The sequence below is a fragment of the Dermacentor albipictus genome, chromosome 3, assembly GCF_038994185.2.
Source record: "Dermacentor albipictus isolate Rhodes 1998 colony chromosome 3, USDA_Dalb.pri_finalv2, whole genome shotgun sequence".
In the NCBI taxonomy this organism is placed as follows: Eukaryota; Metazoa; Arthropoda; class Arachnida; order Ixodida; family Ixodidae; genus Dermacentor; species Dermacentor albipictus.
This window is the reverse complement of record NC_091823.1, coordinates 58,246,115-58,273,356: the sequence shown is the minus strand read 5'-3', so window position 1 is coordinate 58,273,356 and position 27,242 is coordinate 58,246,115. Positions and strand designations below refer to the sequence as shown.

Below are 27,242 nucleotides of genomic sequence, written 5' to 3'. Positions count from 1 at the left end.
TGCGAACAAATTGGCACAGTTACCACGTGTGTGCGTCGCTAGTAAGGTTAGCGAGGTTGCTAGCGAGGAAAAGGGTACTGCTGACCAGACAGAAGGGAGCACCCATGTAGAGCCAGATGTGCATGCAGAAATGAAGTGCGAGCTGGACGATGCAGTTGAGAATAGTTCTCGGGGTGGCGAGCTCCGTAGCTCACGAGAAAACAACTGCATTGTTCAGGGATCGGTGCGGCTCTCCGCCAGTCTAGGTAGCCTAGAGAGGGATGATTCACTTATTAATCATTCGGACTGTGCGCGTGAGACAGCGATCGATACCGACGGGCTGTGTGCCGATTCACAGCGTGAGCTGGGCAATGTAGTAGAGGGCAGTTCGCAAGAGTGCGAGTTGTCTTACTCGAGTAAAGCCTGCTGCATTGTGCCAGAGTCGGTTGAGCTGTCCGCCAGTCGAGGCAAAGAGAGTGTAGATTTAAATGTAAATCACTCAGACTGTGCGGGTAAGAGACCGATCCGGGCCGACGAAATGTGTACCGGCCAGCACGAGGCACGAGGCGACATGAAAGCGAGTGCAAAGAGAAAGCGCCGTAAAAAGAGGCGCGGTAAAGACCGAAAGTCGGTAACTTATGTTGCGCCGCCAAAGATGGCGAGAGCCCCAAGAGGGCAGGGCGCGAGGAAGAAGGTGCGGTCGTCTAGGACGATGTTGACGCATCCAGAACGTTCGAGCCACAGGTCAAAAGGGGACCGCGAAGAATGTTCTGCGCGGACGCGGACAAAGGGCACGGGGCAGTTAAGCTCCTCGTCGTTCCGTAGTTCTTTTTATAGCTCAGCGTGCAGTTCGAAGAAACGCAAGGTGGTAGGACGAGACCAGGTGGGGAGTAGCGACGCGGTCAATCGAGTTTGTGTTGAAAGCGGGGCGCGAGGACGCAAATTGGCAGGAGACCGTAACGTCTTGGGGGAGCTGATAGTGAATCAGCCCTTTTGTTGTCTCCCGGCAGCCAGAGTAGCTTTCAGACCACGCCCACCGCGGGTTCGACTCAAAGTATGAGTCAGACGGAAGCGTTTGGAAAGGGAGGCCAGGAGCGTTTCCGTAGAAATGAAGTGTCTTGTTTTATTTTTGAGCATCGGAAAATTTCGCGATTTGAGACTAGGTTTTCTTTCAATATGTAAAGGTATGAGCTTTGTTTGTGTTTTCGTTTGAGAAGCTCGAGATTTGAAAGATGCGTTTTATGTAAACATGTAGTCTCGCGAGATGCTCATTAACCAGTAGACAGGCCTTTTTTTTGTGTGTGTAAGTAACCTGAGGGTCAAGGTTATCGTTCAGAGGCCTATAAGCGCATGTGTTATTTAACCTTCTTTCTTTTTAAGTGTTTTGAATTTTCTAAGGTTAAGCGCGTAGATTTTCAGTGAGTGCATGATTTGCACGGCGAAGCGTTCTTAGTTCCATTTGCGCGTGTCCTGTGTGGACGGAAGGAAGCAGACTTTATGAGTGGGTTGCTAGTGTGTAGAGGGCAGCCGTATTCTGACTTCTTTAGTGAGCGTGCGTGGAAAGAGTTACTAGAAGACGCATTATTTTAAGGGTTCTGCGGAGTGTGTAAGTCCCGCGAGTTTAATTGTTCGTTTATGTCACGTGTCCTGTAGGACTTTCAGGAAAGAAACGTGAGTAAGCGTGAATGAAAAGTTTGCCTACAATGCAAGTACGCGTTCTGTTTAGTGACCACAAGGCTGGTGCACTTGTGATTACGTACTTGTGAGGTTGACCAGATTGTTCAGTGGCACCAATACGTGTGATAAGTACGCCACTGCGATAGATTGGAAACATGCTGTTCGTGTAGTTAGGCCACTTATGTTATGTTCGGCTGTTTTCATTTGTTGTTTGCATCATCAACGACCCTTTTGTTTTGCAACAACAATAGTACTCTGGTCTTGTCGGCAATCGAGGAGAAATGGATAGCTGTTTGGAAGGGTGGTTGGAACTGTTGTCAAAATTGGGGAACTAAAAGATCAGGGTTGATTTTGACTCAGTAATAGTCTGGCGAGTCAGGGGTGAAGAGCCTGCGCTTACGCGTGGTGCAGCGCTGTGCTGTTTTGTTTGTTTGACGTTTGTTCTCCAGGGCCTAGGATCCCGAAGTTCGTCAAACGAGGCTCGACCCCAGTACCCTGCAGCTTCTTTCAGCGTTCCTCCTGGCCAGCGAATTGAGTTCACCGGCCATTCAGAACAACCGGGGCGAGGACGAGCTGTTAGATATGGAGCTGGTTCCTGAGGCTACTTCGAGTTCCCCAAACCGCTTCGAGTGGCAGCACAGCTAATTGAGGAATGCAAAAGCAGGAAAGCGCATTCCAGAGAAGCGGCCGAGGCAACAAGTTTACGTGCCAACAAGTTCCTGCGCCGCCGGGATTAGCAGGTGGGCATCCGACAATGAAGCAGGTGCACGAGCGCCCTCCCCGCTCCTTCTCCAGCCTACAAGTGGATTACCAGTCTGCGTGGCAAGACCGCAGAGAGCCCTGACAGGTGTGCAACGCGACACGGGCGCCTACCATTGGCTGCAAGTGGCGTCATCGGAGTGGACTCTCCCATTGGTCAAACATGACGTGACTTGCAGTGCTCGAAGGGCTTATAAGAAGCCTTCCAGAGAGACCTGAGGATCCTGGGACATGCCCTGATTCCCTGATTCACCTCTCTCGAACTTCTTGCCGCGGGCCGCAGCGTCCGAGTTGCTGCTGGCCCGTAATGTCTGTACGACGGCTACTTGACTCTCACCTCCCTGTATAGAATGTAGAATAAATCCCTCCCAAGTTTTTTGGGTTTTCATCCGCGAAGTCCGTACTCCAACCCCTACAGGGGGCAGTCTTGCTCCTGGGCGCGCGCCTGTACCTTGCGCGCAGAGCATGTTTCGTCTCATTTTTCGGCGCGTGCTTCCCGTCTGCGGTGGCGCCAGCATCTTGATCTCCTACCTTTGTACCTTTTTCTTTTGTTTCCTGTCTTCTGTTGCAGTTGCATAACGTTTCGATCAATGTATGCATCCCCGCACGCTTGCAAGCCGTTTGCCGGGTTGCCTGGCCCCGCGTGCGGTTTGCGAAAACGAGCCTTGCTCGCCCCCCCTCGTGTTTCCTTCAGTGGACGTCGCATGTCGAGACGAGACCACGCGTTTGGCCAGTAATAAAAAAGCGTGTCCCACCGGCGGTCGTGTACTTCTCTAGATTTCCGGTCCAGGTGATGGCAAAGCAGCGTTAACCGTCTCGTTGAAGGTCTGGGCCTGGGTCACGTGATGGTCGACCATGCAGGGCGCAGTGGTGATGTCTGAAATGTAGTTTACTTATGTGCAAATCGTACGAAAAGACGGATGGGATAGAGAGAGGGAGAGACAATCGGCGTGATAAATGCACACAGAGGGCGCGGTGTTCTCCCGGCTCTTTGTTTGGAATTGCTGCGCTTAACTGAATTGATTTTCAAGCTGCACTGGCAATATTATATCTTCGGAGGGCGCCCTACAACGAAACAGCAGATAAAAATGAATCTCATATCGGAGCCTGTTTCTCGCATGAATTGATCTCGTCACGGGATTGCTTGTATTTTCAGATGGACATAGAAAGTAAAAGTGAACCCTGAATCTGACTTCTGTGGTCGATTACCCTTTCTGAACTCTTATCTCGCCTTGCTCGGCCTAAATAGCCGCAATCGGGCGTGCACGAGCGATTGTGGCTTTGCTTAAGCCGGCTCACTGTGGGAACAGACGAACACGATTTTGGTTGAGTTTGTTTCCGACGCGCCTTCGTTTCAGAATAATAAAAACGCTGTGTGAATCATTTCTATAGCTGATGGTGAAGCTGTAGAAACAGCAGGTGAAACGAAGTTTACCGGTACTACGTTGCGATCGGCTGAACTGCCGCGAAAGTTCTTTGACGCATGGCGCAAATTAAACGGAGGAAGAAAAAGGTGCGGCGAGAGTGGGTGCACCATTGCAAGCTCCTCGCTAAGAGATGGTCGGCGTCGGTGCTCAACCATGCAGCCCGCTTCAGCTCCTAAGGTAATCCCCTTATAGACTATCCCCATACTACGCGCTACTCCAGAAGGGGTCTTCCGCGTGCTCCCCTGCGGCGGCCACTTTACGCCCGAGCGGTGGTGGTGGCAGCAGCAGCAGCAGCCAGGAACGGTCAGGCTAACCTTGCTGCGTCTGGTCCCTACGCGAGGTTCCTTATCAGTGCCGAGTGGCGGGTCAACGCCGCGCTGCTCGGCGCACCTGACGCGCACGAGTGACCCGGAAACAATCGCGCACGCGCCTGCGGCGCGTTGGACACTCTCTGCGCTTCTCGCTTCTATCCCACTCACCCCTCCCTCCCTGTTCGTCATGGACGTGACTGCCGCGGATACGGTGGCGCGGCTGGGCCGTTCCTCGCAACCCCTTTCCCACCGCTCTTCTCTACTGGCTTGGTTGTTTTGTGTATCGATTTGCGTTTCATAGCCTAGTCCCGCGTGGAGACTTGAAGCGCCCAGTGGCATTATTTGGAAGACTGACCCGCCTGCTGGACAACATGTGGCAGGTGGTAGATCTTTCAGAAATAGTCTGTCTCACACCCCCTCTGAGTTCTAGCAAACGGAGATTCAAGCTAGTTGGTTAATATTCAGGGGCAAGTTAGTTTTTCTTCTTTCTTTCTTTCTTTCTTTCTTTCTTTCTTTTTTTTTTTCAAGTGCAGCTATAAGGTCAGGTACATGGAACTAAAAAGAGGACAAGTCCAATTCCAGGCTGTGTGCGCAGGCTTCACAGAAATGCACCATATTTACGGATTTTGTACCCCATAAGCTTTTGATATTGATAGTACATTTAGGCTACACAGGGCAACCTTGTCAGAAATCTTACAATACATCTTGTGTGTCTATGCAGAAAACAGCGTGGCTCATATGTCTAGCCCCTCAAGCACACTTCATTAGGAGTTGTTACCATTTTGCTAGCTTTGAGGACAAGGTGGAACGTCCATCACGCATTGGAGAGCTATGCTGATAGGGAAAATGAGTATGTATGTGCTATCTTTGTCATACCTGCCAACTATTCCAAATTTTCTGTAAAGTTTTAAGACTCCAGGCTTGCTCTACGATTTTGAGTGTTTTGTCAATTTTACAAAAGAATTAGTTAGCCAAAAAGTTTCACTCATTAATCTCCAACCATACCCTTGGAAGACTTCAGATAGTGAAAGGACATCAGATTGGTACTTGCTTCAGGACAAGTTCCTGAAGCAGCTGAAATTGCAACAGCTACGTCACTCGAAAAGTACTGGGATCTAAAAGCAATGTGTTGCTTGTCAGTCTCCACTGTCCCAAGCTTGCTGCTGCTTGTATGTTGCGTCTAAGGGTTAATTACCATTAAGGGTAAAGGCGCATATGCATCCTGTAGAAGGTGTGCGCTCAGGGTGAACTTTAAAAAAGACAGTGGTATTCCCCCCCCCCCCCCCCCCCCTTTGGCACCATGTCCGGGTAATGCTGTCAAATTTTAATGTTCACAGGTTGGCAGGTATACTCGTTGCTTTTGCTGGAAGCAAGGCTGTTGATTATGGAGCTCAAAATATTCAGTGTCCTCCTTATGTGGAAAACTTGCTGGTACTTGGCCTGGTTGTAGAGCAAAACAATTTAAAAGCTTGCTTAGCTGCAACATTGGAAATTGCAATATTTTGTAGTTTGTAGGCTGATAATTAGATTTAACAAATTGTTCATTGTTATGGTGCAAAGCAAACATGAAATTTACTTGGTATTCTCTATTTTCCTCTTGGCTGATCCATTGTGGGGGCAAGGGGAGTCGTTCATCTTGAATATAGATTATGAATATGTTTGGGCATTCGTAAGAACTTCGTTAACTTCTAAAGTTAATTTGGAAAATGTTTGCTGAACATGTATACTGCAGTATTAAAACGGAAAGTATTTATAGAGTGATGATGCCAACCTAGCCAATCTGAAATTGGAGTGCATTGGCCAGGCCACTTATTAACTTATGATCGCTTGGCACACATTTCACACAGCAGGCCTACGTGAGTAGGCGCAGGCTTTCATGTTGGCTGAAGGAAAGTGTGGCAACTGAAAAATGTTTCAACAAAAGTTGTGGGCATTGCACCATGCACCTTGGCGCGCATGTGCAAGGGCGAATCATAAACTCTTTGTGCCTATTTTTTATTAGCCAAAGTAAGGTACGTACAAGTAATCACAAAATACATGCTATTTTACATTCCTTGCGCAATTTTTCCTCGTACTCCCCACACTGGTTCAGACATTTGTCCCATCGCAGCACTAAATTTGAAATGCCTCTGTCATCAGTGAGTGATGCACACGGCCTCCCCAAACGCTCGTTGTCATGCAAGTCTTTATGACCTTTTGCGAACTCGCAACACCACCACCTCACACTTCTCAAAGCAAGGCACCTCTCCCAATATGTGGGCTGCATTTCCCTGTGAATTTCGATGAGCATTCGTCCCTTGCTCTATAGAAAACGAATTACACTTTGTTGCTTGTAAGCCATGTACGTGTGAAGCACAACCACCATCTTAACAGCTGACAGTGGCACCGTGCCGTGGAGCCACCAGCAGACAAGGCTGGGCCGGTCCAAGGAAGGTCCACTGCTGGAGATGGATATGTTCACTTTGCATTTACAGCCATAATGTGGCTAACAAAAAATAAGGGTGAAGACTTTCTGATTCACCCTCGTAATATGACAGCCTATTTATCTTGTATAGCTACATGTAGCTGTGTATGTTGGTGCATGGTGAACCACAGTACAGTTATATAAGGTGTCTTTGAGTTGCACTCTAAAGGGAGTGTTTTGTGTATTGGCCAGACACCCTGTAATTGGTTAGTCCAGGATATTAAAGTGATAACACTTCTTCACTTTTAAAAATTTTGGCCGGTTTCATTTCCCAGCAGGTAGCAGCAAAGTATGCCCACTAAAAATTATTGGCTATTGCTGGTGTAAATTTCTGGGGGCCTTACCTTTAAAAAGTTCATGTCTGCTCATGCTTCAGTTAAAACTAGATCATGCACATTTATCGACATGGTGGGACATTTTGTTTAAAACTTGTTTTAGTTATATGGTTTTGTCCAAGTCACTTTGTATGAAAAGGAGAAAGTACTAATGTGGTTGCACTCTTAAAGTCCCAATTAATATGGAAACACATTCTTTTTAACTACAAAAGATGCAAACTTCTTTTAAACAAAGGACTATTTCTTTTTTACTTGGCACCTTACCTCCTTAATTAATTTTTAGAGCAATGAATTTTTCTCCTCTGCCTTATAGCTGTTGTACAACAGTAGAAAGTAGAAAATTGATCTGCGACTTCATGGCAGTATGTTAAGCGCTGATTGATGTTACACGCATGGCTGACTTTCCTTATTGAACTATCCTGTGCTGGGCATACAATGAGGCACTGTGACAGGCCTCTTTAATGGGACAAGGTCCTGCCTGAAATCTTTCTCTCTCTTTCTGTGCGTGACCTGGCTCAAATCAGAGCTGCTTACAAAAAAGAAAAAAAGAATGCAGGAGGTTCATAAGGGCACACAGCGGCGGCCCCAGCTGCAGATGTGGCTGTCTTTGCTTGTGATATGTCTCCCCTCTCGCCCTCTGCGATTGTTAAATTTTTTTTGTTCCCCTCGCGCCGTTGGCTTATGTCAGCCATAGCATTGTCGTTACCTTCTCCATTCTCTTTCTTTCTGCCACCTTTCCTTTCCCTCTGCGGGATCACGTGTTTCGATGCTCTGTGGCATTGCAATTGTTTAGCATTTGCAGAGATGCGTTGCAAGTATTGTAGGCGTAGCCGTTGCGCATGTGAAGCTCGCATTCCTCGCAGGTCGTATGAACCGGGTGCGTATGCCTGCTTTTGCGTAGTTGGCTTGGGTGCGATTTCATACATGCTGGGGAAACGCCCTCCCATTGGGGCAGAAGCTGCACGAGCTTATTGGCCCTCAGGATGTTTTCTTACACTCTTTGATATTTCTGTCATTGATAATTAACACAACATTATCTTATGCATTAGCATACATATTTGCAACAGTGTTTGGAAGCATTTCCAGGGACGGACTGGTTTTTTTTTTATCATTATTTTGCTGAGGGTTCTGCCAAGGGGTTTTGGATGGACCAGTCTTATCTCTTGTTTATAGGGAAGTGCTGACTTGCAAGTGCAAAATGGTTGAGGCATTCGGTAAACTCTTGTTGTGCTTTAACTTATTTAACTTGTTCCTAGCTATCACTTTTTTTCTCCGAGGGACTTTAACAACAAAAGGACACCTATGTTTACGGCTCTGACACAGCATTTTAGTTTTGACAGCATCCACTTCTATATAGCACCCATTAGTTTAGTTAATGGCTATTAGGAGCTAGGGGATTGCAGTAATAGTACTGCTGTTATCTTTCATGCCTTGATTGTAACAGATCCTGTTTTGATGTCCCCGCTATTAAGCCATTAACTGCACATCTAGGCCTTCGGTATCAACATCCTTAATATGGCCACTTTTGTTTGTGGTGTGGAGGATAACCTGAGCGTATGAAGCTTCTCTCTCATTTTAGAATGTCGACCCTTATTTATGTTCTTTTGCTCTTTCTACCAGCTTCCTCAGTGTTCAATTTGGAGAGAATACAGTACTATCTCAACATGCTGAGCACATTCAGTCATAAACTTCATAGTAGAGAGGAGTGTGGTTCAACCTGGGGGTGCAAGTATACTTTAATAGCTTGCTTGATTGTAGATTGAGTTCACTGTTTGGCAAGATAGCATTGAACAGAGCAGTTTACTGAAATGACACGTACTTTCTTTTGCTTATGTAGCTTTCACCAGATGGTGTGATCTTTTACTATGAGCGTTATAAACCTCTTGTCTAATGTGATAGTTTTTTTCCTTGTTCCACAGATATTCAAGAAATACCGGAGAACATAAAGTACCTCAAGTCCCTCCAGAGCGCAGATTTCAGCAGCAATCCACTTTCTAAGTGAGTTGGTATTAGTGGTACAAAGTGTGCACACAATCTCTGACATGAGCTTGCTTGAATTTTTTCTCTCACTTCCAGACTTCCTGCTGGTTTTGTACAGCTTCGAAGCTTAACAGTATTGGGTCTTAATGATGTCTCTTTAACGCAATTGCCCCATGACTTTGGCAGGTGAGCATATACATTTCTTTTTCTCTTCCACTTCTTGTAAACTATGACGACGATAACCTAGTTCCAAATATTCTAGTTTCTTGCACAGTGCTGTAGTTTGCCTTCAGAATGTTTTGCAAGCTGTTTTTCAGCATTAGTGGAAATTTTCTGAGGCCTTGTGTTGCTTGAACTGTGTTCGCAGTGGGCCACGATGTTTTCCGCTAAGTGACTTCTGTCTGGCCTTTTACAGTTTATCAAATCTCGTATCCTTGGAACTGCGGGAAAACTACTTGAAAGGGTTGCCACTCTCGTTTGCATTCCTTGTAAAACTTGAGCGGCTAGATCTCGGCAGCAATGACTTTGAAGAGCTGGTAAGCTTTTTGTCCTTAGCTCTTGTGTTTACATGCTTTCAATTCCCTCTCATGCCTTTGATTTTGTACCCACCACGTTTAAGCCATGGACTGTATAATGTTTTTCTGTAGCACGCCCTGGAATTTTATTTCAGCAGTTCTCAGCTCAGTAATAGTAGAGTTGTGAACTGTGTGTGAATTATACACATGGAGAGGAAAGATGTCGTAAATGTACAAGGCACTAAGCCAGTACTGCATTAAGCTCTCTCTTTTTTTTAACTATCAAGTGCGTTCCTGATTTGATAACATGCATATAATGTAACTTCTTTCTAACAAAGTCGCATCAGACACGAAAATAGCTTTGTTATGTCCGGTCTTTGTTACAAGCATATATTCATTATGCAATGATCTGATATCAGTGAGAAACATCTTAATTTACTTTTTTATATTCAATAGTTTGTCATAACAGTGTTCAGTAACTCGAAGTTTGACATTACTACCACACGTGTTTATACATGTACCTTTACTTTTCTTTGGCGTCTCTTTTCAATGTCATTTCCCTTTTTTAAGCATTGACTGCATGGTGTTTTATTGGGCTACACCTTGAAACTAGAATTTAGCTTGAATCAATTCTGCTTGGAAACATTCTTATATGTGGCGTCACCTGTTCCGCAATTTTCACATTGAAAGAGGTGGCTACTAATTTGACCGGATAGTTTCTTGAAGTGAAATAACTGAATGCCTGAGGTCTTAAAGACAATCCTGCCATTTGCTTCTTTGTTTTTCTGCAGCCTGTCGTTGTGGGGCAACTCTCCAGCCTCCAGGAGCTGTGGCTTGACTCTAACGAGCTTTCTACACTGCCTAAGGTGAGTTCGCAAGCACTTGCACTCTAAGGGGACACTAAAATGGAAAAATTCTATGTTTCTATCATTATGTTTCTAAATCATTTAAAAAAAAAACTCACTCATACTGGAGAGGATACTTGGTAAGATGCAAGAATGATGCAAGAATGAAAGATGGGTGGCACCACCGCCTTGAAGTTCCCGTACCAGCTTGCCATGATGTTATAGATTTCAGTGACATCTGTCCTGGCCTAGGTAATCTTTTGTAAAGATAAAAATGGACGACATTGTATGCAAAGACTGAACTCGTCAAGTTTGTATGACCTTTATGAAGCACCAGGGCCTAAATATATATAAAAAAAACATACTTGGAAATTCAGGACATGACACTGATTTACTGGCTGGGGGGTTTCAGTGTGGACCTTCATTTTCTGTTTTAGTAATCACACTGTTGTTGTGATATACCAATAATAGAGTATTGGAAAAATACAGCATCAGCCTAAGCCAATTTAACATTTCTTTGTCCCTCTAAATGCTGCATTCGGCCAGTTATTCCTCAGACACTCACTTGAGTCAGAATTCATTGTATGCACATTTCTGAAAGGCTTGTGTGGCAAATTTTAGCACCTTGTCCTTTGCAAGCCTGTTATGAACTTCAGGTATACTGAGCATGCTCTAGAAATAGGCGAGAGAAAATACAAATACCATCATTAGGCATACATTCACCAGATGTGATCATTAGTAATAAATATGAAAGAATGCTGCAGAATATGGGATTCGCTGTATGATAATTAACAATTCCATTTTGATGTGACTTTATTGATAGCTTACATAAAAAGCACCACATGCATCTCAGTTACATAATTGTGGGAGCATTGTAATGCATTCCTGTGTATCTCCCATATAGATATCTGCATTCTTACTCAGTGGAAAACTTCAGTGTCAAATTATTATTATTATTATTATTATTATTATTATTATTATTATTATTATTATTATTATTATTATTCCTTCTTTGTATGAAGGAGACTCCAAAATTGGAATAGTAGTATCCACAATATGGTTGTTGTAAGTGTGTAGTTTATGAAAAGCTAAGCATTCAGGATTGTTAGTAATTATGCTTGAGCTCAAAATGCGCTAATTTTTAGTCACAGACAAGAAATGCTAGTAACGGTTAATTTTGGGAATGTGAGTTGTATCTAGCTGATAAAATGTAGCTGCATTATTATGAGCCATTCCAAGCTCTCAAAGAGCATGCACATGACTTGTCAGTCTATTAATCTATTTATGTCTTATCATAAATCACTAATAACATATGCCACATGCTGGAGTGCTCTGTAAGTCACTTCGTTTGAGTTCTGGATAAGCCATACATTTACTGCACAGTTCAAGCAGCCATGCTGTGCATCATGCTGAGCATGAATATATAGCATTTGTGGAGCAACTTTCTATGCTGTGCGAACCAGTTGTTTACAGAATGATTCCAAGTTGCCATGCTTACCCAAGTTTAAATGAGCGTGAAATGCCGCAGTTCTTGTGGTATCGTTGTCGTTCTTACGTTAAAGACCTGGTTTTCTGCTCTGTGAAAGTATGCTACTGTCATTGCTGACGTACACCTGTTTGAATTTCAGGAAATCGGGCAGCTGAGGCGGCTCATGTGCCTTGATGTGTCTGAGAACAAGCTGAGCTACCTTCCAGATGAGCTTTGTGACCTGGAGTCTTTGACAGACTTGCACTTCTCCCAGAATTATCTGGAGGCCCTTCCTGAAGACATCGGCCGGCTAAGGAAGCTCACTATCTTCAAGGTGTGCAGTGGAAGTTGGAAAATGTTTTGTTTACTAATGTTTATTTCTGAAAATATATAAATAAATTATGAGAAACCCGTGGTTTGAAAAGCAAGAGGTAAAAAAGCTGTTAAAAATGAGGGCACAACACGAACACTACGTAGCGTTCGTGTTGTGTTGGCCCTTCCCTTCCCCGTCTTTTCAAGTGCTTTTTTACCTCTTACTCTTCCGTATCAACAAGGCCGAACACCAACAGTTAGCATAGCTTGAAGCATGGTGTTGATTCAAATGTCTTATTTCCCCCCCCCCCCCCCCCGAAATGATAGGATTTAGTGTGAGCACATGCCAATGTTGACATCAAAGTTCCAATTAATAGCATCATGTTTTTGCCCATGTTTTGCCACTCAAGGAAAGTGTACAAGCACCCATGCTTTCACCACCATTCACATATGCGACACCCAGCAATATGCAGCCAATAACCATGCCCGTTTCTACTTCGCCCGCACTCTCCTTCTTCATTTAGGTTGACCAGAACAGGCTGGGGAGCCTGCCAGAGTCAATTGGAGACTGTGTGAGCCTGCAGGAGTTGATCTTGACAGACAACCTACTGACGGAGCTACCTGCATCGATAGGGCGACTGGTGAACTTGAACAACCTGAATGCAGACTGCAACCAACTGTCAGAGCTGCCAGCCGAGATCGGTCAGCTAGTGCGGCTGGGTGTGCTGTCACTGCGTGAGAACTGCCTCCAGAGGCTGCCGCCTGAGACTGGCACGCTGCGGCGGCTGCATGTGTTGGATGTGTCTGGAAACAGGTGCGTCACCACAGAAGCTGACATTGACATGCACAGCTTTGTTAAAGTTGTAGCAAGCGTGTAGTCCAACTCTAGCTCAAGTTTTATTACTTAGAGTCTGTGGAACTTATGTAGACAAAGTGCATGTTCATTTTCTGTGCTACTATTTGAAGAAGATTTCATAGTGCATGCAGAAAAAGTGATATCGTGATAAGAAGACAAAATGCTTAATGATAGTTCCAGCTTTGCTTAGCAGAAGAAATTATTGTCAACAGTTTGTGCATAATCTGAACAAGAAATGCATCAAAGCAATCTGGCCTATATTTAGGGATAAAAAAAGGGGGGGGGGTGCCAAAGTTTGGGATATTAGTTGCTTAACCAAGGTTAGTAAGATGTATTGTGGGATGTCGTGAAAGTATGTTGTTTTTTTGCCCACACACGTCTCTCCAGGTTGCCCGTCAGCTTTAACCCTTCAGTGTCACCATGTATAGATACATTTTCACATTTCTGTTCTGCCATGTCATTGACATCAGATTGCAATGTGAGGACCATAGCAAGAGCAAGAATGGGGCTGACAGATGGAATAGCACACTGTCGTATAAAGGTTATAAACAGGGATAAGTTGCCTCAGGAAGGCTGGCCAGCGTTAAGCTAGAAGGACCTATCTTCGTAAAAGGCGGCTCGTCATCCTTGACATGGTAGTTTTAGCAGGTTAGTAGAGTGACGTCATGTGCCGTTGTCGGTGGCGGTTAGTTGTAAAGGGAGAGACTACAAATAAAATCAGCGCTGTCACCTGGTGTCTGTAACCGTGGTTCCTAAAATTAGGGGACAAGAGCGGGAGAGGGGGAAGGCGGTAAGAAAAAAAAAGGAAACCAAGAGGGGGAAAAATGAAAAGAAAAAGAAAGGCATCCAAGGGTGTTGGGGGAGCGAGAGGTTAAAGGGAAGCTGAAATGGTTTTCAATTTCCATGAATTGCTGGGATTGGGAAGAACAGACCTAATAATTTACGGTTCCGAAATTTTTTCTTCATTTTGTTAATATAAGGGGCGGAAATCGCTTTCTAAATCACCCCTGCGGACACGCCCCCATCACTTCCCGGAGCGCCGGGTGAGGTGGTTGCCGAGGAGAGAACCGGCGAGAGTGACGTCATTCGCGGGGACCGAGCTGCCGGACCGGCGTGCTGGCATGTGCTGGCATGCCTCTTTCCGTCCTGCGCTTTACTGAACAACGCTACGAGAGATCTGCCGCCACTGCCGCTCACATTTGTTTTCTTTTGCGATTTTCGTAAACTGTTCTTTCCTTCTGTGCTGCGTGAGTGCCTACAGCCAAGGGCACCCAACATGCCCTCGTTCTGTGCAGCATTCGGCTGCGCGAACACAGGCGGGCGAGACGATGTGGTGTTTCACAGGTTCCCGAAGGACAAGAAGCTTGCAGCGCAGTGGGTCTGTGCGGTGAGGAGAGATAAGTTTGTGCCGACGAAATCAACTGTGCTGTGCTCGGACCATTTCCGTGATAGCCGGATAGCCTTACGACAAATGCGGAAACGCGTTGTTGCTAGCGTTGCTATACTCTGTTTCATACATCAGGTGCAATGCTGTGGAGGCTTGAGATACTTCTTGCAGTGGCTGCGTTCGCACTTAGAAAAAGTTTGGTGTTTCTTGACCCGATTTTTGAGAAAATTTTCCATATATAAGCTCAGTTCTGAATGAAAAAAAAAAATTTACCCATAGAAACAGTCCGTGTACTTATGCGGCTGCTAACACGTTCTTTTAAACCAATTTTCTTTTCGGCATTTTTTACATGCAGCCCGTTGCGGCAGCTTCACGTGCATGCTCGCGCGAGCAAACGCCGCTGGCACGCTGCGAAGCATAGACGGAAACGCGCGCAGTAATAAATTTTGGTGACCGGGCTTCGTGCGTAGCTTCCACAGCGTTGAACCTGAGGTATGAAATGGAGTATAGGCTTGCCTAGTGACGTAACCAGATATTCGTGTTTAAGGGACTCAAAACTGTAGAATGCTGCAGAGAACTCATTTTTTTTTTTTCGAAAAGTGTTTCAGCTTCCCTTTAAGGAGCATTCAGGGGTGTCGTTGGCAGCATGCTTTGTGGCTTTAAAAGAGCTGGTCAGCCAGTGAGTGTGCGAGTAATAAAAAAGACCCAAAAAGACATCATTTAAAAGAATGACTTGGGTAGCATAGCAGCAATGTGTCAGGTAATTTTGAAGGAGTTAAGATGGCGACGGTGCAATGCATGGTATATCTGGAAGGCAGCGGCTTGGTCTTTCAAGGCATGTTAGCCCCAGTAGCTCAACGTAGGCGTCGTCATGGCGTTAAGTAGAAGTGGCGACACCCTGTGTGGCTGAGGCGCCAAAAAAGGTATCCTGTCGTCTGGGACTTTGGAATGTGTTGGTGAGGGTGTTAAAATAAAAACGGAAAAAGAAGAAAAACAAAAAATGGGGGAACTGAAACTGGAATAACAAATTGGAGGGTGACATGAGTAAAGTGGGCAGGGGCCAGGTGTATATGGGAAAAGGGGTCATGTAGTTGATATATGCATAAAAAAGTGAAAGTATATATAGTAGTAGGCAGGGAAAAATTGGAAATGGAGGAATAGCTGATGTTAGCAATTAAGGTTAACTGGTGGCACAATGTGTTTTGTGCCTTGGTTAATGATATGAAAATTTCATAATAATGTTACAGCTTTTAGAGATTCTAAGTTGCCACCTGACAAATGATTTCCCATCGGGTGTAGGCATTTAAACTTGTGTCTGAGGTATGATTCCGTATACTTCCTCTCGCAAGGTGAATGAAAATTTGTTTGTAGTATATAGAGCCTTGCTTTGTTGAATATATGACCATGTTCATTAAAGTGGCTGGCTACTGCTTTAGGTAAATTGTATTTTGTATCTGCGCTCTGACCATTGAGTCTTGTATGAATTGTTATGCTTCTTTTATGGTATGTTTAGTACTAAAATCCTTATTTGTTTTTTCTTTTCACCCCTTTAGGCTACAAAATCTGCCTCTGACAGTGACTGCATTGAATTTAAAGGCACTCTGGCTGGCCAAGAACCAGGTAGGAGCAGGAAGAAATTTCTTGTCAAGCATTGGGCAATGATGCATGTTTTCCTGGCTTAGTTAGTTGTTAGCATTTAGCAAAGGAAAAAATGCTATCGCACCTTTATTAGTCCTTCATGTTCATTAGTGCTGAAGAAGGGTTAAAGTACGTATTTGCCGTTAGTTCTGGTGCAACTTATCTTTTGCCAAACCAGAAGCTGTACTTAAACCTCCTTGCTTTCCCTCACTCTCTCATTCTCTCTACCACCCCCCCCTCTCTCTCTCTCTCGTAAGAATGATTTACTTTTAATTTTATTACCTATCATATTTTGTGCCGAGTGTATGATGGTGTGGAAGCCAATCTTAAAGGGTGGAAATAATAATTTTAAAATGTTACAACATATGGCCATTCATTTCGCATGTGGTAGTAAGTGTTCTGTTTTTCAGGTTCACATATACCAACCCTGAGGTTACAGTGTGCTTTTACCAGTTTGATGTGCAGCTTTTCATGGCCAAATTTGACATTGCTGCTGATAATGATGTACAACATGTTGAGTGACTAGCTAAAGCTGCAGCCATACAGCTACACATGCACGCTGGTGGTGCTCACGTGTCGAGCATTTTGCTGGCCTATCCTTGTACAGCACAAAATTCGTTCCTTTAATGAGCTCTATGTGACGTGCGCCATATTAAAACTGCATGTGTTGCCTTGTTTCCTTCAGTCTCAGCCCATGCTCAAGTTCCAGACCGACTTGGATGAAGCCACGGGTGACAAAGTGCTGACATGCTTTCTGCTGCCACAGCAGGATGACCATACAGAAAGCATGGGTGAGCCGTGCTTCTAGCTTACCCGTGTGGCTCATTTTTCATGTCCCTGTAAATCTTCATGTCCTGGGTGGCTTGGTGACTATTGCATTCTGCTGATGAGCATGAGGTCACATGTTTGATTCCTGACTATAGTGGATACATTCTGATGAGGGTGAGAGAGTGTCAAAACATTTGTGTATCGAGCTTTGGGCACATTAAGGGACCTTGGGGAATCAACATTAATTCAGCGCCCCTCACTGCAGCATCTCTCTTGGCCAGGTGGGGGTGGTTTTGGAGCATAAAAGCCCAAAACTTCTGATGACTTCATGCGCTTGAGTGTCCATTGATCAAGATATATGAGGGCAAATCAGGAAGTTCTTGCCCCTTTATTTATTAGCCAAAATAAGGTACATACAGGTAATTACAAATATACATACTATTCTCTGTACCTTACACTATTTTTCCACATAGTCCCCACACCGGTTCAGACATTTGTCTTATCGCAGCACTAAATTTGAAATGCCCCTTTGGTAGAATTCACCCGGCTGACTGTGGAACCACTGTCGGAATGCTGTCTTGGCCTCATCGTTGCACGGGAATCACTGTCCTGCCAGGAAATTCTTCATTGGACTGAAAGCGTGGAAATCAGTAGGGGGCAGGTCTGGTTTGGATGGTGGCTGGTCCAGACTTTCCCAGTAAAATGACCAGAGCTTGTTGGTGGTTATGATTGCCACATGTGGCTTTGCATTGTAGTGGAGGATACCACCATCTTCAACAACTGACAGCATACGCCGTGCCATGGAGTTACCAGCAGATAATGTCGCGCCGGTCCAAGAAAGGTCTACTGCTTGGAATGGATATGTTGACTTTACATTTACAACTGTAATTTCGCTTTAAAAAAGGAGGGGGAGAGGGTGGGGCAAAGATTTTTTTATTCACCCTCGTACAATGCTGGTGACTTGGGCAACACTGTGCGTGAAATTTAAATACACTATGTGGTTTTTTTTTTACCCAGACTTCCTTTATACCAGTGCCTTCTTAACAAGCGTCTGAAAGGGACATGCATAATCCTATGTAGTGTTGAGGGTAGTTTTTGCGATGCCTCTTATCAATGCGGCAAGTTGCAGTTTGTGCAGAAAGCAATTTTTCTACCCATGATGTGATGATGCAGGCAGTTGTTAGGGTGTCATTCTAAAGTATGTTTTTTTTTTTTGTAACACTTTAGAACATACATAGCAGCATAACATACTCCTGTCTTGAAGTCAGCCTGCCAGCTTCATGTTGAGCTTTTCATTTGAGCTGGTTGTAGCACATTTTAGAAATGAACTTTTGCATAAACTGAGATTGCCTTGTATTCTTTTGCCCCATGTGATAAAGTGACATGTAAGTATTCTGTGACTGCTCAAGTGCCGTGTCGTTGCGTAAGTATTATCTTAGTCAATCTAACAGAGAAAGATTGTGCGTTAGATGGAGCATTGCCTAGCATTGTGATTATCTAGAGAGTGGAATACTAGTAGCAGCTGTGTTTGCTGCTTCCGTGAAGAGCCTTGAAAACCTACCTGTTATGCTCTTTGTATTTTTTTCTATAACTGGTACACTATTTCATACCTGTTGAAGGGAGATGCTATACGAGAAAAAATGTTTATTATTTGTACTAGACATTTCAAACTACTGCCATTCATAGAGATTTTATGTATATTTCGAATATGTTGTGAGTTTTTGTCTATCTGCTGTATTTTTTAGTCATGTCCTACACAACTGCAAAATATAGGGATTTTTGGAGGCACTTTCTTGTGTGTTAAAGTTTCACAAAAAACATTGTGCTGTAGCTTATTTAGCTCTTTGTAGACTGCAAAGTGCCGATATCTATGTAAATTACATGAATAATTAGCGGAACTATGCAAGGAAACATAAGAAACTTCAACTAATGTTTTTCGCAATCTCGTGAAATATAATCTTGCACTTTCACAGCTACTGCCGAGAGATAGTGCAATTTCAAGTAGATATCAGCATTCTGCATATATTGAAGAGTATGTACGCCAAATTTCATTAGTATAAGACAGGTATAAGTGCACAAGGTTATTCTCATGGGATTGTGAAAAAAAAATTTGTTGAAGTTTACTCTTTTATTTTTTTTGCATAGTTGCGCTAGTTATACATGCAGTTTGGATAGATATTGGCACTCTGCAGTCTACAAAGAGCTAAATAAGCTACAGCACGATGCTTTTCATGAAGGTTTAATACACAAGAAAGTGCCTCCAAAGATCACTAAATTGACAGTTTTCTTTAAGGTGAAAGCCTTTCTAGGCTCATGGTGAAGTTTGTCAGCAGACCTGACTGCCGGAGTGTCTGCCGAAGTATCACACCATATGACGACAGATTAAATAATGAAAAATGATTGATAGTGACAGTTAGTGAATGATAATGTTACAATAGAGATTGGTAGAGGTTAATAACTAATAATGACTAGTAATGACTAATAAGGACTAAAATGACCAATATGTATAATGACGGCTTGTAATGACCGCAATTAATTAGAAATGACTAGAAATGTCTAGTAAGAAGCTGTAATGACTACAATATGACCAATATGTCTAACGATGGCTTGTAATGACCACAATTGATTACAATCACTAAAAATGCTTGCTAGTAAGCAGAAATGACTGCTAATGACTTGCAATGACTGAGGTGACCAATATGTGTAACAACAACTTGTAACAACTACAATTGATTAGGAATGACTAACAATGCTTAGTAATGACCAGTAATGACTAATAATGACTTCAATGACTTGCGATGACTACTAATAACTACGATATGACCAGTATGTCTAACGATGAATTGTAACGGCTACAATTGATAAGAAATGACTTAAAATGCTTAGTAATTACTGGTAATGACTAATAATGAATGAAATGACTTGTAATGACTAGTGAAGACTGTGATATGATCAACATTTCTAATGATGGCTTCTAATGACCATAATTGATTGCAAATGACTAAAAATGCTGAGTAGTGAGCAGTAATGACTAAAAAAAAAGAAGAGAGAGAGAAGAGACAAAGAGAAACAGGTGAATGATAAGTGGAGGAAGCAGCAGGCTTTCGCCGTTTACCTCATAAGAAAGATCTTAAGAGACCCTATAATTTTTTATTTTATTTTATTGCACCCTCAAGACCGAAGTAGTTGTCTAGAACATCCCTAAAAAAGTTGTAGCAACTACACTATTCTTGACATATTTGAAATCTACATAAAAAACTCTATGGATGGCAGTCCAAAAACAAGAAAGGGGCTGGCAGATGGAATGGCACACTGTGGTATAAACTTTTTTAAACAGGGTTGAAGTACCTCAGACAGGCTGGCCAGCGTTTCGATAGGTGGACCTATCTTCGTCAAAGGCGGCCTCGTCATCCTCGGCGTGTTAGTTTTAAAGGGTTAGTGCAGTGACGTCACGTGCGGGTGTTGTCGCTGGCGGCTGGTTTTAAAGAGAGAGATTACAAGAGGGAACAGGCGCTGTCGTCCGACGTCTGTGAGCCTCATTCTCAAGACGAAGGGACAAGAGCGTGAGAGTGGGCACGCGGGGAGGAAAGAAAAGAAATAGAAGCAGAAAAAAGGGGGAAAAAAAAAAAAGCAGGGGGGTGCCAGGGCCGTACCAAGACACAACAAAGGGGGGGTGAAAGAAAAAGAAAGAGAAAAATGAAATCTTTAAGAAATACGGGGGCTTGGGAGCGTGTTGGGAATGCGAAAGGTTAGGAGGTAATCCGGGGGAGTCGTTGGCGGCATGTTTTTGAGGCATTAGAACGGCCGGTCAAGCAATAGGTCGAGTAATTTTGAAATAGTTAAGGTGGCGACCGGGAGTCTGCGGTGCAATGTGTGGGGTGATTGAAGGGCAGCGGCATGGTCTTTCAAGGGGCACTGCCCCACGCGCTTAACGTAGGTGTCGTTACGGCGGCATCCAGAAGGCGATGGTTGAGGCGCCGAAAAAGGCATATTGACTTCGGAATGTGTTGTCGAGGGGGTTTCAAAAAAAAAAGGACTAAAAAAGGGGTGAGGGGGAAGGGGGGGGGGCGAAATCGGTATAGCAAACAGGAGGGCGACGCGTGCAGAAGCGGGCGCGGGCAAGTGTACATGGAAGAAGGGGATCGTACACTTGGTATAGACGTAAAATCCTGAAAGAGTACATTAAATTGAGTAGTAGGCAGGAAATTTTTTTTTTCCTTTTTCCTTTCTTCCTCTCTCCCCCTCTCCCCCTTTTTTTCCTCCGAAATGAAAGAGTAGGTGAGGTTAAGAATAAAAGTTGGCTGGTGGCCTAATGTGTTTTGTGTATTGGTTGATGATATGAGAGTTTCAGATTTAAGTTACAGCTTTTAAAGATTCTAAGTTGCCGCGTGCCAAATTAATTCCTGTCGGGTGTAGGCAATTAAACTTGTGTATGAGGTATGATTCCGTGTACTTCCTTTCGCGAGGGGAACGGAAATTTGTTTGTAGTATATAGAGCCTTGCTTTGTCAAACATATGTCCATGTTCATTAAAGTGGCTGGCTACTGCTTTGGGTAAATTGTGTTTTGTGTCCGCGCGGTGACCATTGAGTCTTGTATTGATTTGTTGTCCGGTCTCACCTATGTATTGTTTGCTACAAGCGGCGCATTCTAGACAGTAGACTACATTGCTTGATGTGCAGGTGAAAGCCGAAGTTACTTTGTGTGTGTAATTCGACGCTGTACTTTTTACTGTAGTAGTGGATTGAATGTGTTTGCATGTAGAGCACCTGGGGCGACCACAGGGATTGGTTCCCAACTTCTTCTTTTTCTGTAGTTTGGCGTGCACAAGAACATCTTTAAAATTAGTGTTGCGTCTGTAGGCTACTCTGGGAGGGTCGGGAAAAATCTTCTTAAGTTTCTGGTTGCTGGTGAGAATCGGGTAGTATTTGCTTAGGATGTTATTCACGTTTGGGAGTGCGTTTGAGAATTTAGTAGTAAGAAGAGGCGTTGTTGTTCTTGTGATCTTCGGGCGGGGCTTGAGGACCTCGGCTCGATCAAGTTTGGTTGCAGCGATGTAAGCTGTTTGAAGGTCACTGTTTGGGTGGTTCCTGTTTGATAGCGTTTCTTTAAGGTGATCGAGTCTATCTATGTAGTCTTGGTTTTCAACGCAAATGCGACGTAGTCGTGTGGCTTGGCCTTTAAAGATGCCTTGTTTGCAATGTCTGGGATGGTGGCTGGTATATTCTAGGTACTGTTGTTTGTCGAAAGGTTTCCTATACAGCGTTGTCTTTAGTTCACCATTGTCAATGTATATTGTTGTGTCCAGAAAGTTTATGCGCTCAGTTGAGGATTCTGATGTGAATTTTGATTTTGATGTGAAACAACAACGCCTCTTCTTACTACTAAATTCTCAAACGCACTCCCAAACGTGAATAACATCCTAAGCAAATACTACCCGATTCTCACCAGCAACCAGAAACTTAAGAAGATTTTTCCCGACCCTCCCAGAGTAGCCTACAGACGCAACACTAATTCTAAAGATGTTCTTGTGCACGCCAAACTACAGAAAAAGAAGAAGTTGGGAACCAATCCCTGTGGTCGCCCCAGGTGCTCTACATGCAAACACATTCAATCCACTACTACAGTAAAAAGTACAGCGTCGAATTACACACACAAAGTAACTTCGGCTTTCACCTGCACATCAAGCAATGTAGTCTACTGTCTAGAATGCGCCGCTTGTAGCAAACAATACATAGGTGAGACCGGACAACAAATCAATACAAGACTCAATGGTCACCGCGCGGACACAAAACACAATTTACCCAAAGCAGTAGCCAGCCACTTTAATGAACATGGACATATGTTTGACAAAGCAAGGCTCTATATACTACAAACAAATTTCCGTTCCCCTCGCGAAAGGAAGTACACGGAATCATACCTCATACACAAGTTTAATTGCCTACACCCGACAGGAATTAATTTGGCACGCGGCAACTTAGAATCTTTAAAAGCTGTAACTTAAATCTGAAACTCTCATATCATCAACCAATACACAAAACACATTAGGCCACCAGCCAACTTTTATTCTTAACCTCACCTACTCTTTCATTTCGGAGGAAAAAAAGGGGGAGAGGGGGAGAGAGGAAGAAAGGAAAAAGGAAAAAAAAAATTTCCTGCCTACTACTCAATTTAATGTACTCTTTCAGGATTTTACGTCTATACCAAGTGTACGATCCCCTTCTTCCATGTACACTTGCCCGCGCCCGCTTCTGCACGCGTCGCCCTCCTGTTTGCTATACCGATTTCGCCCCCCCCCTTCCCCCTCACCCCTTTTTTAGTCCTTTTTTTTTTGAAACCCCCTCGACAACACATTCCGAAGTCAATATGCCTTTTTCGGCGCCTCAACCATCGCCTTCTGGATGCCGCCGTAACGACACCTACGTTAAGCGCGTGGGGCAGTGCCCCTTGAAAGACCATGCCGCTGCCCTTCAATCACCCCACACATTGCACCGCAGACTCCCCGTCGCCACCTTAACTATTTCAAAATTACTCGACCTATTGCTTGACCGGCCATTCTAATGCCTCAAAAACATGCCGCCAACGACTCCCCCGGATTACCTCCTAACCTTTCGCATTCCCAACACGCTCCCAAGCCCCCGTATTTCTTAAAGATTTCATTTTTCTCTTTCTTTTTCTTTCACCCCCCCTTTGTTGTGTCTTGGTACGGCCCTGGCACCCCCCTGCTTTTTTTTTTTCCCCCCTTTTTTCTGCTTCTATTTCTTTTCTTTCCTCCCCGCGTGCCCACTCTCACGCTCTTGTCCCTTCGTCTTGAGAATGAGGCTCACAGACGTCGGACGACAGCGCCTGTTCCCTCTTGTAATCTCTCTCTTTAAAACCAGCCGCCAGCGACAACACCCGCACGTGACGTCACTGCACTAACCCTTTAAAACTAACACGCCGAGGATGACGAGGCCGCCTTTGACGAAGATAGGTCCACCTATCGAAACGTTGGCCAGCCTGTCTGAGGTACTTCAACCCTGTTTAAAATGTTTATACCTCTATGGATGGCAGTATTTTCAGATCTCTAGTACTAATATTTCCTTTTTTTTTTTCAAGTAACATCTCTTCGTAAAGAAAGAGAATAAACAGATAAACCGAGTGCTTCATAAGAGATAAAAAGCACATAGGTGCTTTTTTCCAGACCTTACATAATATTGTGTCACAGTTTTTGCCTTCGCTAATTTATCTGTTTCTCATGTTACTTTGTACATTTTGTTTCATACATAATAGCTTCTTGACTGCATTGTGTAATTGAAAACTGCAGTGTGCTTCCCTCAGGCTCAATGACAATAATTATAGGTGTGTACTAATGCTTACATAGGTACATTTTTCACCATGCAGAAGCCGCAAAATATGTAATTTACTAGCAGTTTCAAAGGCAGCCTGTATTTATAGTATGTGCCACCAGTTGCATAGACGAATGCGGTGTTTGTGCGTTTACGTGTGTGTGCATGTGTGTGCGTGTTCCCATTGGGTACTTACTCTTTTTTTTGCACATATTGGGTTGCAAGAATTGTTGCAAGCAGCCATACACTGTTAAACAAAACAATTGCAGGGAACTCATGCCACCATTAATGTTTTATTCGGTCAGTCTTTGCAGACTATGAATTTTTCTGTTTAGCCACGTGCTTCCTGACAGAATGTTTTCTTTTTGCAAATGAGAAGGCTCACCTTGCTTGACTGTTTTTCTGCAGAAAATCTGCTGCGAGACAGTACAGAACAGGACAGTCGGTTGAGCTGGGACCAAAAGGCTGAGAACCGCTCGTCAGCTGTGAAGTTTGTCGAGGAGGCTGTTGAGGAGAAACCAGACAAGGAACTTGAAGTAAAGCCATTTGTTCCTTACTACCACTACTACGTAATCTTCTGTATTAACCATTGGTGGAGTTTCGCAAAATGCTTTACTGACTGTACTATGGGTACTGCTTAACCTGTTCAATTATAGCTATTTCATAGGATTATGTGAATATCAATTGTTGGTTCGAAGTGTAGTCAGAGCAAATAGTAATGAGTGTCAAATAATTTCAGAGCGATTCATTAGAATAGTTTTAACACTTGCATAAGACCTTGGTGTATAACAGCCAGATGTTGACAAATCTAAGAAAAGTTGGTTCTCTACTTGCAAAAAAGGAAACAGGTTTATCTCTGGAGTCCATTATTTCCAAAGTGCCGTTAGTCAGATATTCTTATGCAGAAATGCAAGTTTGACATCTCTTACAACTCCAGCAGCACAGAATATATGTTTACAGGCACTTGCTCACGGTTGATCAAAATTTTTTGGTGGTTGAGGCCTGCAGGACTGTTCCCCGATGACGTCATTGGGATGCTGTGAATGCAACCTTGACTGCACGAGCTTAACTTGTTCTTTTCTGCAAGCGCACCGACAAACTTAATAGGCTTGCTCGTCGCTTTTGTGGTCCTTAGTCTGGCTCGCACACAAGATATAGGGCCCAATCTCCAATGAGCAGCAAGCTTCCCACAACGATTTTCCGACTGCCGCTGCACCTGCCTTGGCTGTTAAACCTAACCAGCACTGTTTTGCTGAGTGTCGGCCAACAGAGACGCGGTTTAGTGCCGCGTCAATGCATACCTATTTACAGTAGTCCACAGCAGTCATACAGCTCTCGGGAAGCCACACCTGCTGCAAATATTATATTTGACTAATTGAGCCAGTGTAGAAACCAGTAGGTGTCTGCAAACGAATTTGTCTTTGTTTTGTCATTGCTATAAGCAGTGTGATGCAACTTGCTCACTGAAACCAAAGCTGTAGACAGTACATGTTTTAAGATTTACTATATTTTTGTGCCTATAAGTGCACCGAAATTTTTTTAATGTTAGCAATAAAATCGGAGTGGGAGTTATATGCAAATTTCGACATAAGGTGTGGCTTTCTAGCAGCCTTAATTTTGCCTCGGAAGTGTGGTTTCATGGCAGCCTGGTCCACGCAGCCGTGATGCCACTGTTGTGTGGGATGCGAGCGTGGTTGGGAAGCAGCAGATAGAAGCGAGTAGTGCGTCTCCGAAGAACAAGCAAAAACTCTTTATTTTGTAATCGGCGAGCCTCTACGGCTCAGTTGCGCACTCTCGCACCACTTCCCTTTCCCACACACAAGGCAATAAGATTTTACTGAGTTAAAAAGGGAGAAAGGGTGTCTGGTTGCTGCTGTGCAACCGTGAGGTTGCCACATCACTTTCCCTTCTAGTGAGTTAGTGAATGTTCATAGGAAGATTTAAATTGTTCATAACTCCATACGATGGGGCACCCTGGAGACTCATCCATTGCGTGTCCTTTTGACTTGGCGTGTTTGAATGAGCAGAGCCTTGAAGGATGGTGTCAGAGATGACTGTGCATGTGAAATGGTGTCTGCATCTTCAATGTGCACTGGCTTCAGCCGATCGAGTGATACCACTTCGTGACGACCACGCACGTCGATAGAGAACTGCTTCTTACCTCGACGCAGCACTCGGAATGGCCCGTTACACGGTGGTTGGAGTGGCCAATGAACTGCGTGGTGTTGCTGCCTGTCGCGGTGGCGTAGTGCAAAGGTTCTCCATTATGTCTCACAGCCTAAGTGCGTAGGCTGCGGTGGCTGTACAACAGTCTTGCGGACTGCCCGTGAGGAATGCTCCTGGAAGGCGTAGTGTTGTTCCATAGACCAGTTCAACCGCGCTGCAGCCAATGTCTGTCTTGACAGCTGTCCGGATTCCCAAGAGATGTGTGGTAGTGCCTCCATCCAGCTGCGCTCTTCTGTTGCGGCGAGCTCAGACTTGAGCTGGCGGTGGAAACATTCTACCACGCCATTGTAATGGGGTGGTAGGCGGCTGCTCTGATGCGAGAAGCACCAATGAAACATGTAATGCTGGCGAAAAGTGATGATTCGAACTGCCTTCCATGGTCCGTTGTTATTATAGATGGTGCACCGAAACGAGCAACCCAGTGGTGCAAAAAGGTGCAGGCAACCGTGTCAGCAGTGATATCCGCTATAGATATGGCCTCTGCCCACGGTGTGAGTCTGTCAATGCACATCAGTAAACAGGCATGCTCTTGGCAAGGCGTCAGAAATCCCACAATGTCGAGGTGCACGTAGTCGAAACGCGCGTCTGGAGGCGTGAACGTTGCCAACGGGGTCACAGTATGTCGATGAATTTTGGCACGCTGACACAGTATGCATCCTCTTGCCCAGCAACGCACGCCTCAGTTGATACCTGGCCAGGTGAACCTTCCTGTGAGCAACTTTTGCGTAGCTTTGATTCCAGGATGCAGGATGCGATAGCTTGTGAACAGAAAGAAAAATGCGGCGACGTAGATTGGCAGGCACGAAAGGGCGTGGGTTGCCCATGGAGATGTCGCAGCAAATCTGGTCGCCTGATCCCAGAATCTGCATCCACTGTAGCTTTAGGGCCGTTTTTGTTGTTAGGAGGCTCTTTAGCTCTTCGTCTTCTGTTTGGGCTGCCGCCAGTGCGTGGAAGTTAACTCCTTCTGG

General features: G+C 44.4%; 1 protein-coding gene across 8 annotated transcripts in view; it reads left to right on the top strand.

The window, feature by feature from the left end:
• The window catches only part of LOC135898732 (protein lap4-like), a 183,635-nt gene that overhangs the window by 56,382 nt on the left and 100,011 nt on the right, over positions 1-27,242 (top strand). For all 8 annotated transcript variants that reach the window (XM_065427843.1, XM_065427845.1, XM_065427851.1 and 5 more), the window contains 9 exons: positions 8,872-8,950; positions 9,029-9,118; positions 9,348-9,468; positions 10,239-10,313; positions 11,921-12,094; positions 12,597-12,886; positions 15,869-15,935; positions 16,639-16,744; positions 24,457-24,584. In XM_065427843.1, coding sequence (XP_065283915.1) covers positions 8,872-8,950; positions 9,029-9,118; positions 9,348-9,468; positions 10,239-10,313; positions 11,921-12,094; positions 12,597-12,886; positions 15,869-15,935; positions 16,639-16,744; positions 24,457-24,584 — 1,130 coding nt within the window. The remainder of the gene's footprint in view (positions 1-8,871; positions 8,951-9,028; positions 9,119-9,347; positions 9,469-10,238; positions 10,314-11,920; positions 12,095-12,596; positions 12,887-15,868; positions 15,936-16,638; positions 16,745-24,456; positions 24,585-27,242) is intronic.